The sequence below is a fragment of the Hemibagrus wyckioides genome, linkage group LG01, assembly GCF_019097595.1.
Source record: "Hemibagrus wyckioides isolate EC202008001 linkage group LG01, SWU_Hwy_1.0, whole genome shotgun sequence".
NCBI lineage: Eukaryota > Metazoa > Chordata > Actinopteri > Siluriformes > Bagridae > Hemibagrus > Hemibagrus wyckioides.
The window spans coordinates 23,500,194-23,518,199 of NC_080710.1; the positions used below are offsets into that span (position 1 = coordinate 23,500,194).

Consider the following 18,006-nt stretch of genomic DNA (forward strand, 5'->3'; position numbering starts at 1 on the left):
AGAAAGACTTTGCTTCACGTAAACGGTGAAAGTATGTTAAGCCGTTATCAGAGCTGGTGGGAAAAGCGTTACACAAACCAGACCCTCATCTCTCTCCCGCTCTGTTTAACGTCTACACACACACACACACACACACACACACACACACACACCTCTCCGTGTCTGATCTGGAGCTCAGCACGCTTTCTGTCACCAGTTACATTGTTTCGTTAACGTTTGGCTCGAACCACGACCCACACATTCCGCCGTGCTTCACGAACCAGCGCGCGACACGACCACTAACCACTCTCCGCGGCGTAAAAGTTGCGCGAGACTCCCCGCTTTCAGCTCTCCGACCAGCAGGTCTTATGACGCACGGACTTGTAGGAGCAAAAGAAATGAAAAAAAAAAACAAAAAGGTGCTCATAACTCTTTCGTCTGCAATAACTCCCAAGTCCATCCAAAACGCACACAGAATGAGTACCACATAGTGAGCACTTCTAGGAGGCAGCCGTGCTTCTCTTCGCCCTGTGCGCTCTCGGTGACGTCAACACCTCGCTGCGCTGGATAGAAGTCACTCCGGCTGTGTGGAGCCGCTCACACACACACACACACACACAATTAACAAAGTAGAGGGAGGGAGAGCGCGAGCGAGCTAGAGAGGGAGAGAGTGTGTGAGAGATAGAGTTGGAGAGAGAGAGAGAGAGAGAGAGAGACGGAGCCGACTTTAGTTGTTCCGCGCAAACCCGTTAAAAACAGGAGTACTGAAACAGTGGAAGTGCGGGACACCACACACACCGACACATTTGCGTTGTTTCCCCCTGGAGCTCGGGGGTTAGCGTCCGCTATTCTCCTGCAATGGATAGAGTTTTAACTTGTCTCCTGGCTGTACTCAGTTTACTGCTTTCAGTTCGAGGACAAGTATTCAGAGGTAGGTCCTGCTGATGTTTCTAAATAACGCCGCGGTGTTTGCAAACCGTGTTTAGGTTGTTGTTGCACGAGGTGTTTGGCGATGTGCTCTGAAGTTGCTTTTCCAAAGCAAACGAATTGGTGAACTTTTATCACCCGGATAAGGCGATGTCCAGATTCACATTCCTGTTCCTGAACCAACTTCACAGAAACTCTTTTTGTTTCTCATGAGCGGTCAGCTGGGATTGGTTTCCTCGCGCACTGGACACGATTGTGGTGTTTTCGGTATGGTTTATAGCTATATACTGCTGTGTAAACTTTGTGTGGAAGCCTGACTCTCTCCGGGCACCAACGTCTCAAACAATCAGCTCGGGTCATTTGCGTCCACATGATCTTCAGGATACAAAAAGAAACATAGGTGAATAAGGCGTTGCCATTCCAAACATTATGTGTTAAAATGTGTGTGCGCGCGTGTGCGCGCGCGCGGGATTTTTGGGAGTCGGCTCCTAAGAAATGACTAGTAACCGTTAGATTTACGCGAGGCTGTACTCCAAAAACAACAGCAGCAACAAATGTACTACTTTTTAGAGGTCCTCCATGAAACCGATATTTCGCTACAAGATATCTAGAGGCACTTCTGCAAGTTCAACCGGTACAACAAGCCCGAGAAAGCCCTTAAAGATGTCCCTGAACCTTTTGGTTTAGAAGTTAAAAGTGCGCAAATGGGACTAACTTTTCCATTCATTTATTTTCCCCAAACTTTTCCCCTAGGCATTCAAATGGCCAGTAGAGGATTGGATAATCCGTGTCTGAGCACACACACACACACACACACACACAGCTCGCAGGCTGTTTGTTTGTACTGCTTTAACCGGCTAGAACTTTAATCTTATCAAAACAGCCGTTACTTTTTATAGAGGCTGATCATCCCTCTAGCGTTAGACTCCAGTTACAAGCTGACTTGAACCTACAGCCATGGGCTACAGTATAACTATTCTCTAGGACCAACGTGTTTAATAACCAGCGTACAGACTGCTTGAACTTTTATGCCCATCCTCGTCCTTTTTTATTTTTTTTTATTTCCTTTGCTCTTCATATACATGTGTTGCATTGCTTTTAGGACAGAATGAACAAACAGACTTTTGTTTTGATCTCCTGCGGTGTTATTCATTACTTGGTAAAGTTTGCGGATCTCCCTTTATAACATCTCCATTCCTCTAGCTGTTTAATCTGCTGGGCGTAAACTGCTTTTTAAAACTCTTTAAGGAAAGACATCTGACTTAAGGAATTTATCTGTCAGTCATAATTCTTGGAACTCGTTTCATTAAAAGCATATCCTGTTATTATGTCCTGTTCTTTTGTGTTTGCGTGATTTATTTATTTATTTTTTTTACACATGGCGCACAGCTGGCATGGTCACCGTGTGTCTTGTAGTTCTCATAGTGTCCTGATGGGGGCAGCATCGCACACGCGGACCTCCAGCAGTTCATACCGTTACTTCAAACATTGATGATAAAATACTGCCTTCTCCACCATACACTACATACAAGTTCCCAACAGCCAGTTGTTTCTGGACTAAGCCTTGTCCTCTACGAAGATTAGAATTGTTCGTGTACTAACACACGCACACACTCTCTCTCTCTCTCTCTCTCTCTCTCTCCAACTTAGGAGGGGTAGCTATTTATCTGATTAGTACTGATTTGTTGAATCAGGTGTGTTAGAGCGACACTCCGGGGCACTTCAGGAACAGGGGTTGGAACCCGTGCCCTAGTGTGGGTCATTTGATACTGTCTGTCTTTAAAGAACTGTGACGCTTGGAAGTATTTACAGACACCAAATTTTTTTCTTTCATCAGAAATATTTATATCATGAACTTTTATCATGAAAATTTTCTGGGCATTTAGTTTATTTATAAATGCACGGGTCAGAAATTTATAGTTGATTTGTTTTTTGTTTGTTTGTTTTTTTCAGGGAAAACATCCTTATTCTGCTTGAAATTCCTATAGTCGGTTACTAACACATTCATATCATTGTACTTGTGACCCTGATGCACTCACTGATGCATTATTATTCTTTATTTCTTTTTTGCTTTTTTGACGTTAAAGGATATCCTGTCTGAATCTCCCAGCTGGGTCACTCTCTTCCGTGGATTTACTCACACACTCGCTCTTCTCTACATTGTGTTTGAGTCCCATTGTGTTCTGTAAGCTCTGCTACTGGTGTATTTAGTCTCGTGACCACCACAGAGCGACATGGATCTGACTGATCACTGTATATTTCTGAGATAAACTGCTTACAAATAATTAACACAATTACCAGAAGCTGGCTGCTGGCGTATTAGAAGGGCTGCATCTTTGTTAACCCTACAAAGTGCCACTTTTGATTACAAGTGTATGCATTTTAAGCAACTTGGCCTTTCGCCTGATATTACACTGTTATTCTATTTAATCATGGCTATTAGATGTTTTTAATTATTATTACAATAGAACATATACCAAGGTGATGATTCACATCAGTATTTAGGTATTAGCTATAGTGTATATTAATTTATTTGTTAAATTATATCAGAGTCAGCTTAATAATAGACTGTTAAAACTCTCAAGATAGTTATAGATTCTCTGACTTCAACTGGTTTCAAGCTGACCAATGGAAAAGTTTTTTTTTGGCCCAGAGAGAGTAGTGTGACTGAACCGGTTTCAGTTCCTTCGTCTTGTCTGTCAGTGATGTTTTCAACTCGAAATGATATTTGAGTAATTCTGCAGTCTTGGGTGATCAGTCAGGTTTATGTGTAATCACAGAGGTTTAGTGTCTAAGAAACGACAGTCTCAGACCAGCTGTCAGCATGCTTTAATTGTACCATATAATGTTCGCAGTTGATCTTTTCGAGTCAATGGAGAATGAAATTGGATCCCCCTTATATGCGAGTCAGCCAGATTATAACAGCCAGGGTAATAACAGTGTTAAAATGTAGTATTAACTGAGAATATTGATATTGAGTCGCCTTCTTGTTTAAGACTTGCCTTGTTTTGTGTCCACACATACTTGTGCAGTGGGTATATGCTGTGAAAATGACCTCTCATTCGTCACAGGTCTGCTATGTGAATTTTTAGCATCCTATTACAGAATTCCAATGGCCTGGTATTTGTACTGGCTGAGCTCTGTAAACACCTCGCGCTGGCTGTGTGACCCTGCTCCTGTCCAAGCCCTACCCCATCCCCCAAAACACACACACACATTCACTTAAAGGTACAGTCTAACACAGCCTTTCAAAAGCACATATACGTGCAAATGTTATTTTAATAATATTTCACAAGCAAATGCAAACACTTATTGCCTCAACATTCTTAATGCAGGTTAAACTTTTCTGGGAATTCGATGAACTACCTTGCTGAGTTTTCAAAGTTGCATACGCTATTCACAGTGGTTTCTCTCTGGCTCTCATGTGCCCGTGCTATGGTATTGCAGGAGGCACCATTCAAATTTCATGGCGATTTCCACAACTTCAGGAAAAAGTTTGACTGCTGCAAAGTGCCGACAGCGTAAACTACGCTGAGTTGTTGGAAATAAATAAATGATGGACCACAAAGAAGATGAAGCTTATCCTACGCCATGCTTGGAATGAATCAGTTTGGTCACACCTTGTTTGTAGTGACCAGTCACAGCTGCCATGAGCATGACATCTGTTTTCACTGCAACACTGAAGTAATGCTCAGGCTTTTTTTTGTTCTTTCCATTTTTCAGGTAAAAGCATTTATTTTGCATTTTGTAAGGATATTCAGAGAACACACATGCACACACAAGCATATCCTGTACCTTGGCCTTTTTTAATGCTTATCTAACAGCTTTCATCTCTAGTCGGTGAAGTCCTAGGATAGTGTTGCCCCAGAATTGTTGGGTATAGTGGCAATTCCCATTTTCCCTTCAGCACTGTGACTTTGTGAAAGATGCTGAGCAAACATGGCCACACTAATTAAAGTGGGTCTTGTCCTCAAGTGGGCCAAAAAACGAACATAAAAGCTAATGGATCAGCTGCTTACCCTATCAGAGGCCTGCTGAGGAGTGCAGAGTGGACAGGTGGCCTGTTAGTGCCGCACACGATACCATCGCGCCCCGTTAATGCTCGCAAATAAACCAACACAGAGGCGATTAAGCAGCCATAACAGGATAGCAGTGATTATGCTGTTATGCTGTTCAGCTGTTTACAAGAGTGAGAATCCTTTGTAGGTGACTGTGTCAAACCAAGTGTGCTGGAAAACAGCTAATTAATCCACAACGGGCCAGCGCTGACCCAATTTCCAAGGTGGTTTTATTAGTGGTTTAAATTGCCTGGGTTATCGGAGCTTGTGTTGTGATGCTGACATCTTATTTTCGCTGAGGTGGAACCAGGTGACATGCTGGGCAGGTGGCTGCTTTTCTCTGTCTCTCCTCCCTGAACATCAGCAAAGGCGGATATCTCTATTACTCAATACGGCTCTCCACTGAGTCATTAGCACTTTGGAGGCCTAGTTTAACTCTACCACAATGCTGTCTTAGTGTTTGTTCGACCTAATTGTGACCAGACCCATTGTTTTACAAAAGGAAGCTGTAAAAAAGACCCTGGCTGGCGCACGTAGGCACGGGTTTTAGACAGGAAATTGGCCTACCTCAGCGCGGCGAGCTCGATTATTGCACAGGCTAAACAACACAGTGCAGGAACAATAGTTGTCTCTGTCTGGCCAGCCTGTAGCAGCCTGGGAAGAGTCTGTAAATTCAGGCTTGTGTGTTTTTCTCTTGCCTATCCAGCGACATTTTTAATTGTTGCCAAGCATCAGTGGCGAGCATTAATCCCTGAGATTTATTTATGTCTACTAAATCGAGGAGGTGTAAATATTTGCTCTGAATGCACAGACCGTGCAGGGCCAAATTGTTTTTTTAATGATGTTCTAATTATTTCCTCATGCATTTTCATCATGCTTGTGGTATTTTGTGGCAGATGAAGTTGAGAGGACCTTTTCTGAATGCTTCTTTATTAGTCGTTCTAATTGGAGACAGTGGAAGAGAGAGCAGTGAGGACGTCAGCAGGCTCTTTGTCCAAGACATGATTAACTGCTTCATATTTACACATGAATTTTACAATTTCACGCTGCCAATCAAAATTTGCACTATCCTATTAATTTGTGTCATCCAACATTTTTTGTCCATGCCTCAGTTCATGTGTTATAAATGAACAAGTTTCCCTCTAAACTTCCCTCATGTATTTTTTGTTGTAGAAGGTGTGGATGTAATCTAGTGCCACTGTCCGTGTCTGCATAATGCTCCTGTATTTAAACTGTAATAACAGTCTATTTCAATCAGTCACAACCTTGACCAGCCAGTTACCTAGGATGAATGACGGAACACTGTACTTTTACATTAATGCACGGGGACTGTATTTGTTCCTGTAGCTTCAAATCTGAGCGCTCACTCGCAATGGCATGAAATTAAAAACCTCTTGCTAGCACGGCTTTTTTTGTTGTAGCTCGCCGAATCCCATGCAGCTATTCTCAACCTCATGCCCCATGAACCTCTAGAGTTCCTCATATTTCTATCTGTATTTTTGTAATATATTTTTATTACTTTAAACACATTATTTTCGTTTAATTCCAAAAAAATCTATCCATATTCACTTAGATCCATAGTACAAGGATACTCTCAGTTTTGAAGAACACTGATAATGACGATGACGACGATTATTCTTCTTCTTCTTATTCTTCTTCTTATTATTATTTAGTCCTTTAGTGGTGATATTGAAGCCGTCTGCTCTCTGGAGGTGGCGCCAGGAGAAAGTGTCTGTGCTCTTACAATCCAGACGTCCCGCTGAAAGACAGCTAGAGCCAAAAAAGAGGCCTTTTCAAATCAGATAACGTCTCATCTTGTTTTGGAGCTTCCTGCTGCTCCTGGAATAACCTCCTCATTTGGGATTCACTGATAAGAATATTCTGGGCTGATGCTGATAATCACTGTTTCTCTATCTGCGCCTGCTAAACGCGTTGCAGCTTTAAACTGTTTTAGGTTTATTGTACTTAAGCATAAATATAGCGAAGAAGATCACGTTACATCAGCATTGCCAGATACAATAATTCTCTCTGCAGTTTGCTCCAAATCTGCTGCTGATATAGTGCTAATTTTACTCTCTGTGAGGGCTGCACAGTATCACTAGAAATGTTTCTGTTGGTTTATCTTTGGTTTTTTAGATGCGTTTAAAAATATTTAAGCCATGTGGTGAATTCTTGGTGCATCATGGTTTGAGACTGGAATGCTCATTTGACCAAAACACATCCACTGCAGTGATTTATTTATCAAAATATCAAAATACTATAACCTGATGGTTTATACAATTATATATTCTAAGCTTCTGTGATATCAGCAGGAGAGGAATTACTTCACTGCAGCCGGTGCCCTTGCACCAGGACAGCCCAGGCACAGATGCCACAGTGTGGCTAATTACTTACTCTGATCTGTGGAAGCGTGAATAACAGCACTATCCAACAGTTAAATGACTCCATTTTAACCACTCTAGGGTTGTTCCTTCTGCCTAGACACTCACTCACTTTCAGGTAACTTCCTGGTCAGGGTGATGGTGGATCTGGAGTCTGAAGTGGGAATATAGCCTGGATGGGACATCAGTCCATCACTGAACACCACACACCCAGGGACGATTTAAAGTGCTTCCCAAGTAGTATACTTCTACACTACTCGACTCTACACCATTTTGTAGTATAACTAGTGTGAGTATTGTGTTCAGATTGAAAATTCCAAAATAAAGAAGTGTACTTCAACCAAAAAAATGAAGTGTTGGACACATCATGCACTCAACGGTCACAGCTTTGCTAATGTACCGGAAGAGGGGCATTATGAGAAATGGATGAGAAATCATTTTCAAGATGGTCGACAAAAATGCCAGTCTTACATATTAGCCCACATTGGTATAAAAATCTATAAAAATCTATTGCTATCTGCAATTGACAGGGAAACACTGTCTGTTTGTGGAAAAAAATGTTTAGTATTCCATTTGAGACGATAACACCCTTCTAAAATTCCTACACTAGACGGTAGAGTACATAGTACACGGCACATAGTGTAAGCGGACTTAGTTTAACCAATAACAGAAGGGGGGTGTCCTATCTTATCTAGGAAAGGCCATTGTGGGTGCAGGTTTTCATTCCAACCAAGCGGAACTCATACATGAGATCAGCTGATTAAACAGATGGAATCAGGTGTGGCTCCTGGTTGATTGGTATGAAAATCTGCACCCATTCTGCCCATTTGCAGATAAGATTGGACAACCATGTTTTTATAAAATGGAAAACCCCGAGAAAAACATGCAAATATCTGCCCAGACAGTAACCTGAGCTCAGGATAAGATCAGGGACTCTAGAGCTTTGAGATGACAGCGCTACCCACTGTACCACATTGCTGCCCCTAGAAGTAGACAAATAAAACCAAATATATCTACTTTGCTATTGTACCTAATCCATTACACTTCATATTCAGAGACATTTCCTGTTTGCTATTGCATTATTGTTTTGCAAATGGTGTAGAATTTTGAAATATAATCCATGGTTTTCCCAATTTTGTAGAGAGCCAGGAGGCCTGGGAAATACATATTACATCCAGTCGGATACTTCTAATGTCATCTGGTGATTTAGATATTGGTAATGGTCGGTCTAATTACATCGCTTTGCTTATTTGGAGTTATTAATTTCTTACAGTGCTGCAGCTGCCAGCCTACTTGGCAAAAGTGTCAGAATGTCTTTTGATTATAAACATAAATGTGGAGACCAAAAAAGGAAAGAGAAAGAAATGGACTGGGCAAGCCTCCCATGGATAAATGGCTATCAAATAAGTGAGTAACCTAACTGGCTTTGCTTTGAACTAAGGCAGCAGGGCCAAAATAGTGCAGTGGGTGCAAATGTCATTATTTGTGTGTGTGTGTGTGTGTGTATATATATATGTGTGAATGACTTGTTGCTTAGTAGCCATGCTTGTTTTTTTTTCTCCTATGCTGCTGGTTATATCAGATCTACCACGGTACTGACTGAATATGAAAGATTTACAGTGTCGGAGCATTCACATGCAAACCCTTTATTTGGAAATGCAACGAGTCCAAATGTAACACACACACACACATTGTAGTTCTACCACTGGATATCAGATTGTCAACATAGTACTAATAATAAATAGTCAATATACTATGCAGCCCTAATCTCTACTCACAGGAACACTGTGAACACTACAGCTGAAGAAAATAGATATGGAGTTCAGTATAGTTCAGCTTGAGGCCTCTTTTCTCCCACTGTTCTCCGTCTTCCTTAATTATTCATCCACAAGAACTTTAGGGAGCACCACCGAGTCTCCATATATAGATAATGAAAAGAGTTCTATAATGAAACAACAGTTAATGAATTGCAATAAAACGCAGTTAGTAGTTATGATGTATTTTATGATGCCCTTATAGAAGCCATGGCTTTTCATTAGAGCAGCTGCTGCTCCAAGCATCGAGATGCTGGAGTTCCAGCGTCGGGGTTTTAACTGATCTTAGGCTACTATTGAAATAATAACCAAACATGAACACGCGCTGAGATGCAGGTTATTTTGGGAAGCGGATTTTCTTTGAACTTGTTTTGCTGAGGTCAGATTCTTTGCTCGTATTCATTAATATACAGTATGTAAAATTATGCATAGATGATAACGAAATGCATAATGTGATTAGTTTGGTGCTTTGATCCTTTTTTTTTTATAATAAACCTAGTAAAAAAAGGTGATCCATAGATGCTGGCAGGTAGGAAGTGTTTCCTGTTCATCAGAGTAACAGGAAACCCTCAACTTTAAAATGGAGTGATAAACAAAGGATTGCCATATCTATTTTAATAGAGTTGAAGTTGCATCCAGTGGACCATCATTCTTGTCTTGAATAGATTTAATAAATGCAGATTTAATAAGTCAGTAATCTGGAAAAATCCCAGAAATTCTTCAGATAATCAGTTAAATGAAAATGGGTGTAAAAATTTCATTGGATATCGTACATTACTTCTTAATTAGCATCATATGACCCATTATTCCCACCGTTCTCAAAGTCTGTCCAAGCGGATCGGTGTGTGTGTGCATTAGATGGAAAGAGGTAGAGGGCTTCGGACACCGCCGGCAATAATGAGCAGAGTGTATTAAAAAAACAATAAAAGGCAGCTTAGCAGACAGAGGTTAGTGTTGTCGTCCCTGTGAGAAATGTGCTTAACCCATGTCGCTACAGTAAATGTTCCTAACAGTATACTGTACATATTATATTCAAACCGAGAGTGTAGTCAATCTGGATTCTGTCAGGGAATTGCCGCTGGAGAGGATGAGGAAGAGGATGGGGGAATATTTAACTGAATGCTCCATTTTCCTTTTGTTGTCATTTGTTACTTTTGTGTCACAATGCCAGGTTTAGCGTGTGGGATGTGTATTTGTGGTGTTACATGTGTCTGTTTTTGGATTTTGGGTCACCACGCTGGAACTAGAGGATTTATGGATGTATTAAGTACCTCGGGGCTTTGCCAGCTCCTATTTGCACCCCATATTTCATCTGTGTGTGATTGATGAAGTCCTGTATGTATGCCATTTGTTTAAATGAGAGAGAAGATCAGAGATGGAGAGAGATAGTGACAGTGTGTGTGTGTGTGAGAGAGAGAGATAGTTGGGATATTTGTAAGAAACACAGGAAGAGTCTCTAGTGGGATGGGTAAAGTTAAGTGAGGTTAAGAACGCTTAAAATTAGAGCAGATGACCATTTTAGGCGCTAACCTTGTTATCGAAAGGAGGGCCTTCAAAAAGGAAAACAGGACAAGATGCTTGACTTTGGTGCCATTGCAAGATAAGCAAGCTAAGTATGCTATTAACATCGCTGTTATATAACATTTAAAAACATTACATAAATAAAATACAGTATAATAAATAATAGATTTTGGTGGAATGGTGAATAATGACGCAGCCTCACAGCTCTGGGATTAATCCCTGTCCTAAGTGTTGCACATGTGAGTTCCTCTGGGTTTCTTCCCAACTAAAAACATGCTGGTAAAGTAGGTGGATTGGTGACTCTAAATCGGCCCAAGGTATAAATGATTGTGTTTGTTTATGGTGTGATGAACTAGCATCCCATCCACAGTGAATTCCTGTCTGATGGTCAATGTTCCCTGGATAGACGCCGGAGCAAACTGACCAGGATAGCGGAAAAAGAATGAATAATAATATATATTTCAGTCTATTTCATTTCTCATGATTGAGTGGTTAACATATTTGGAGGCTGAATTGTTTGGAGGTTTGGTCAGACAACACAATACAACTAAATATCAAATGATTTTTTTATCAAAAGTTCATCCATTTGGGCCCAAGAGAAACATAACAGTTTGGCCAGCTTGCACCGAGGTCAGTAGACATGGCATTAAAATCAAGACTTGAATAAGAGTGGAATGGAGACACATTTCTGCAGCCATCTTGCCTACAGACCTTGCATTAGCGCTGCTTGAACACTGTTATTATGAAGTGCTTTCCCATGGGTTGGAGGGTTATTTTGAAGAGGACTGCTGTGGTAAACAGACTAACAGGATCACTAATACCATAGCTCACTCCGAAACATTTCAGAAGAGTTTCAGCAGAAAGTCAACACTGAAATACACCCTCCAAGACCATAAATGAGTGAAATCTCCAGTGGCAAAGGCTACTTGATGCCAAATCCCTTCTCTGTTTAGATAATTGAAAAAGGAAGTCTGTATGTGTCGTGTGTGTGACTTGGCTTCGTTTTCTTCAACTTCTCCTTCCAATACTTCAAATCTCAGAAGAGAGGACAGACAGTGAAATTTGCCTCAATGTAAGCATTGAGTCTGAAGGATCTGTTTGCTCATCTGTTCCACTGTAGAGTAGCACAAGCTATAAAAAAATGCCAGAATTGTCATTTTATGGCAAACTGGTGAGTACTGTATCGTGAGTTCGGCTTGAGGTTGTTTTGTAGTGGTTTTGGTTGACTGTTAGCTGTTAGGGATTCTTTCTTGCCTGCAGACTCACACAGACAGGCAGACAGGTTGGTAAAGGCTTGTCTGTATGTTCAGGTGGAAGAATTTGAGGGAGAGTAGGATAGAGAGTGTGAGGGAGAGACAGAGAGAGACAGTGACTTTGGGGACAATGTGACAGCCATTGGCAGAGACAGACAGGGAGGTAGATGACATGCCGGCATGCATGCTGTAGGAGTGACTGAGCCGCAGGCTTGTCCAGAGGCGCTACATTAACAGGGACAGGCCCAGGAGCAGCCTTTCAGGCTTTCATCTCTGTATTGACATAGCTTCTAGTGCAGACATCCATTCTATACTGCACATATGGGGGCTGCCATATTGAAAAATGACCCAAATATATGTGGGAAATAGGTTTGTCAGGGGTAAAGCTGGGAATGGTGAAGGCTTTGGCATGCCTTTTGAGCTAATTCACTGTAATCCACTGGACAAAACTGTCCATACCCAGGCTGAGCAACAGTCTCTGCTGTCTCTTTCCCTCATGTGTAGCTCATTTCCCATGTGAAGCTGATTAACATCAAAAGCTAACACCAGTAGCCACTCTAAAGAAGCTTAAAGGTCTTTAACATGCTATTTGTTTTTCTGTGTACAGCTAAATCCATTTTATGTTTAATGTTCAATTCAGTTCATGACAATGTTTATTTTCGACCTTACTTTTATACAGCAGACGGTCATAAAAAGCATTTTACTGCATGTCCTACTGTGTTCGGACAAAAACAATGGTGTATATGACAAATAAAATTAGAATTAGAATTTAACAGAGACATGACAGCCAACGTAACAAAAACTGTCAATGAGGAAGAAGATGAGGCTTAGAAAAGTGATTATAATAAGCTAATCTACAACCATATACTACACTAACGCTTATATATGTTGCAATATGTAGTAATACTATGTAGGACTATATGTATATAAGTTTGAGATATTTCCCTACAAGATTTTTTTATTTCCAAAACTGGCCGTTGTGTGATTCAGAGTGCTGTGATCATGCACAAAGCAAGACGCACAAAGCGAGATGCCTTTCATAGCAGCACTCTGATGATGCACAGATGTTTAAAGGAAAAGCACTGAAAGGTCTTTTGTTGTAAAAAAATCAGCTATAATATGGGTTAATATTATTATTACATAATAGCAGTGGCTTGATATGAGAGAAAAGAGAGAAACACTTTCAGCATTCTTATTTTTGCATGTATTAAGTTATTATATAGGCATTTATTGTAGGAGTAGAAAATTTTTGTAGAAATTTGTAAAAAAGAAAAAAGGTGTGTGGCAAACCTGCTGTCAGACAGAGGAACCGAATTCACTTGGCAGCGTGCGTAATGATAAAACGTCGGATTAAAGGCCAACGTTAATCAGGACGGCTTAAGCGTGTCACTGTGTTTTTATCAACAGCTCTTTATGCAGCGATCTGCAACATCTTAAAACACGTAGAGGAGATTACATGATCCTATAAATCCCAAGAGAATAATTCTGTCATCTTTTAATACTGCGGATCAGCTATAGCAAGTTTTATTATCTAAACTTCTTAATGTAGTTTGGATACTCTGAAATGTGAAATCTAATTGCTGAAAGAATTGCTGTAGCCTTACCTATTGTGTATATGTGGTCATATAGCAGGCGAGTAATTAAGGCAGATATTTATGCCTAATTTTCCTGAAGCAAGAGATGGATTAAAATTGGAGAGCTTTGGCTTGTTGTTAGATTCTTAAGCGTCTCTTTTAAGCGTGAACGATTCCCGGGCCTCCGAGGAGGGTTTACTTAGCTGAGCTGAATAGAGTGCTCTTTCACGGCTAATAAGACTTCAGCAGCCGACTTCAGCCATCAACTTTTTTTTCTTTTTTCCATTTCCTCTGTTTAGTCACCGGGGGAGAGGCGGTATCAAACAGCAGGGGTGACCAATCTGCCTGCCCAGAGGGAGCGGTGCAGTGTACAATCACACATACACAAATACACATATAGCTTATTAAATCATTCCCAGTCTTGCATGCAGAAACGTGATGAACATTCAGATCTACTTTATTTTTTTTATAAACTGCTAACTCCATAACATTGTACCTTTAGGAACCAGGTGATTTTTGTGAGGAGTGATGAGAGGTTAAAAACTAAAAATACTCAGTCATGGCTTATACAACATGGTCAGCACTTTAATTCTGGCTTCTAAACATTCTCTCTTTTATCATCCGAATCCTACACTTAAGCTGCTGGAAAATTTTTTTTGAAGATCTCTGCTGTTTTTTGGACCTATCATAAAACTGGCCTTGATTTGAGTTTAGGAATTCAATTTCTTAAAAAATAAAAATACTTTGAGGGAGACAGGAGTATCATATTTCGGAAGAAAAAGTCCTAAAAAAAACACTGTTGCAATTCCCGGGTTCACTGCCCCTCTGAGACACAGGAAAGAGACTTCTTTTTATTTGGATTGATTGGTTTTCCAGCCTGATATCTTTAGCTAATAAATGAAAAGTTGCTTGCCTCACTGCAGACGTTTCAACTTTCTCAGCCGTCACTCTTGTTGCCTTGTTTCCTCCCTCCTCAACAAAGGCTACATCTAAAGGCATAGAAGGATAGATTCCCTATTATCTGTACTCTAAAGAACAGGCTTAAGCTGATAGCTGACGTTTTAATGAAACTGTGACACTACTAATTGCTGGAGAGTAGAGAGAGGGCCGTGAGCTCCGTTATGGCCTGTCACTAGTGTGGCAGCACAAAATGGCCCTGCTGCTCCCTCACTCCAGTATAGCCATCAAGTGTCACGGCTTTTGTGCCGTTTTTTCTCCAGCACACAGGATGCTATACTGACTGTCATGGCAAAGTCCGTGTCTGCATGGATTTGAACGTCCAGATAACGGCTAAAATGCAAATATGTTCGAGACCGAGGACGCCACGGTTAGTGTCGGCTTTACAGGGCCACACTCTATTAGGCAAGCAGAGATGGATGGCTTCAGAGTCAGTACTGAGAATATAAACACTGCAGGAACATAGCAAAGCAATTGCGACATTACAGACTTCAGCATTTACATTCTTATGTGTCTTTGTGTATGCATGTCGCTGTCTGCCTGGTGTAGCGTGGCATGCGTCTGTATACTCTATAACCCAGTGTTTACTTTAGCGCAGATCATATTGCAGCTTTCCGCTAACCACAGAACGTCCACGGATTAGTCACAGAGGCATACTCGATACAGAGATCCCCTAAAAAGCTTCGAACAGTTGAAATTGGCAAGGTAGGCGAACAGGACATATTGGGAGATTACAGCAGACAGGGAGATGCTTTCATTCTAATCAGGTCTGACGGTTAGCAAAGATTTAATGGTTGTTCTTTCAAAGCGTAATACGCAGCATTCATGGTGAAATACTTCAGTCTCTTAGTGACGGCTCAATGTTTTATAGAAAACCGTCACATTAAATGTTTTCTCGACTGACGCATTTTACAATACTTTTTTTTCCCCCCAGAAAAGACCAATTTTATCATATTTATGATTCACATGTAGACTTTTTCCTTTACCTCTTTTACTTCCACAAGGCTGACGGTTGTCACATGTGAGCTGCATTTGCTTGACAACATTGTTCAGTATGAGCCAGCAATACAGAAGCAGATTCACAATGAAGCAGCTCGGGAGGAGACCTTTGTGAGTCGCAGCAAATAGGTGGAGGTCTTTGGAGGCAGCCAGACTCCTGCTGGCGGCTGGAGATGACCTTCTCACAGCCGTAGCGAGGCAGGAATATCACTCCACCAACAAAAGGCGAGAGCTGTGGCTCTCCTGGATCGTGTCTCCGCTGGGGCAGGCAGGGTGGCAGCTCTGACCTTTTACAGACATTTGCCTGGATGCGTATACATGCATGAAAGTGCGTTTTAATGGAACACTGTCAAACCACCTACTACATGTTTCTGAGAACGAGACCCCACGCAGTGCCACTCTCTCCATACATCTGATGTTTAGAACACAGCCCAAAAAGCATGTCATGTGCTGATATATTCACGCTTGCGGGAATCATGACTTTCTGGGGATTTATGCTACACAGGTAGATAAATCTCTACGGCCTCTCTATCATCTCGTCGTCTCTCTTCAATCCTGCCTGCTGCCCCCCCCCATTCATTCTTTCTTCTTCACTCCTACACACCAAGCACTTTCTTTCACTTTGCTTTTCTATCTTTCATTTAGCCCGTGACCCCCTCCACTGCTCTCTCTCTCTCTCTCTCTCTCTCTCTCACTCTGTCAGACTTTCCAGCTCTACAGGAAGTGGCAGAAAGTGAGTGCACGCTGGTGCCCGGTGAGATCAGCTTTCTCTCTGGGCAGCAGGGAGACTCAGGAAGCCAGCCAAAGGAAACAACACAGCAGAGAAACAGCGGTGCAGATCACATCAGGCCATGAGCTCATGCGGTGGAAATCAAGAGCTTGACACCATCATTTGGACACACAGATTCACAAAAGGGTGTCAACATTTCCTCTGCACTCAGGCTCTTGTTTTCACTCAAAATCAGAATAGCAGTTTTAATTACCTGCTGAAGTAGGTCTTGCCAGCTTAAGCTAAGCACACACTACGTGATTTTAGTCACCTGCTAATTTTGTCCCCGATGTGAGAATATTTTCAAGCATGTTTGATAGTTTTGCAATGAATCCTGTAATGTGAGCACCTTTGTTACAAGTAGGAAGAACAGCGCTGAGAAGCAACAAAGGTTTGAGAGGAAATCAAACTCATTTTTCATGCGCACTGCTTCCTTTTTCCAGTTTATCATCAGTCGTTTCTTTGAGAAGGTGAGAGCAATAATATAGGTAAGCCCAATTATGTAGCATGGGTAAGAAATTATTTGGCATGTTATATTCAAATGGTTCTTAGGATCAGCAAAGGTGCCTCTCACCTCCAGGGCTTTGGGGGTTTCCTACAGGTACTCCGCTATCCTCCCCCATTCCATAGACATTGATTGTAAGCTGATAAGCAGTTCTAAATTGTCTGTAGTGGGTGTATGAGTGTGGGTGTAACTGTGCTTTGTGATAGTTTGGGACCCCATCCAGGATGCCCCCTGCCTTGTGCCCTCTGGGACAGTTTCTAGGTTCCCTTCTACCTTGTGTAGGTTAAGTGGTAGAGAAAAGAGATAGATGGATGGATGGATGGATGGATGGATGGATGGATGGATGGATGGACATGATTCCTGGTGGTGCATAATAGATAAATAGCTAAATTCCTGTATCTCCAGTTCTCTTAACAGGACAGTCAGTCCTCACTGCTTATGTCTCTCCAATCAATCTTTCATCAATATCATCTATTTCTCGTATCTCTCTTTTTTTTTATAGTTTCTGTACAACAACAACCACCACAGCCAAAGTTTCTGTGATAGACAGCTGTTTATTTTTGTAAGAAAGCAGGGCTTGGGAATCAAAGATGCTTCATTGTGGATTGTTCCAAGTGAACGACGATGTAGTGTATGATACGCATCTGTGATCACTCGTGTACTGTGCCCACTCCTATAGCTAGAAAACAACTGATCCCAAGTGATGTAGCATGTAGTGCGATCGCTTGAGCGATTTGGAGATTTTGAATGTCGGATAGTGTGCAAGCAGATTAATGCCCAACACTGAGAGTGTATTCAGAGTGCCGGATAGCCCATGCCTCCTTAGCACTAATCCCTGACAGTGTTTCACTTCTGTCCCCCCAGGGAATTGTACATGTAGCAGAGAGCATCAATTAGGCTTCTGAATGATACAGCCGAAAATGTCTTTTATACACCTTTCTGAATTCCTGCCTTTGTGACCTTAATCCGACGGAGCCTAGTTAAACCTCACAGAGGAAAGAACAGGGAGGGGGGGGGGGGACAGGAGCCTTGAGGGAAGAGCTCGCCGCACAGAGATTTAGTGACACTCTGCTGAAGCACTAAAACATGGCACCCAAGTTCCACTGAGTCTTATTTCATATTGATTACAGCTGGTCGATGTGTTCTGTCAGTGAAATGGAGAGTTTATGATGATTAAACCCGCTGCTGTTTAAAGGATGCGGCGCTGAAAAAGTCCTAGTCTTGCTGTCTTTTTAAATTAGCTCAATATGGCATCCTTCCATGCTTGGT

At 41.6% G+C, this 18,006-nt stretch overlaps 1 protein-coding gene across 10 annotated transcripts in view; it reads left to right on the top strand.

The window, feature by feature from the left end:
* Positions 1-404: 404 nt before the first annotated feature.
* ptprma (protein tyrosine phosphatase receptor type Ma) overlaps positions 405-18,006 on the top strand; it is a 195,183-nt gene continuing 177,581 nt past the window's right edge. For 6 of the 10 annotated variants that reach the window (XM_058394863.1, XM_058394872.1, XM_058394910.1 and 3 more), the window contains exon 1: positions 405-910. In XM_058394863.1, coding sequence (XP_058250846.1) covers positions 838-910 — 73 coding nt within the window. In that variant the 5' untranslated portion in view covers positions 405-837. The remainder of the gene's footprint in view (positions 911-18,006) is intronic. The other 4 variants (XM_058394892.1, XM_058394919.1, XM_058394946.1 and 1 more) reach the window with 2 other exon arrangements.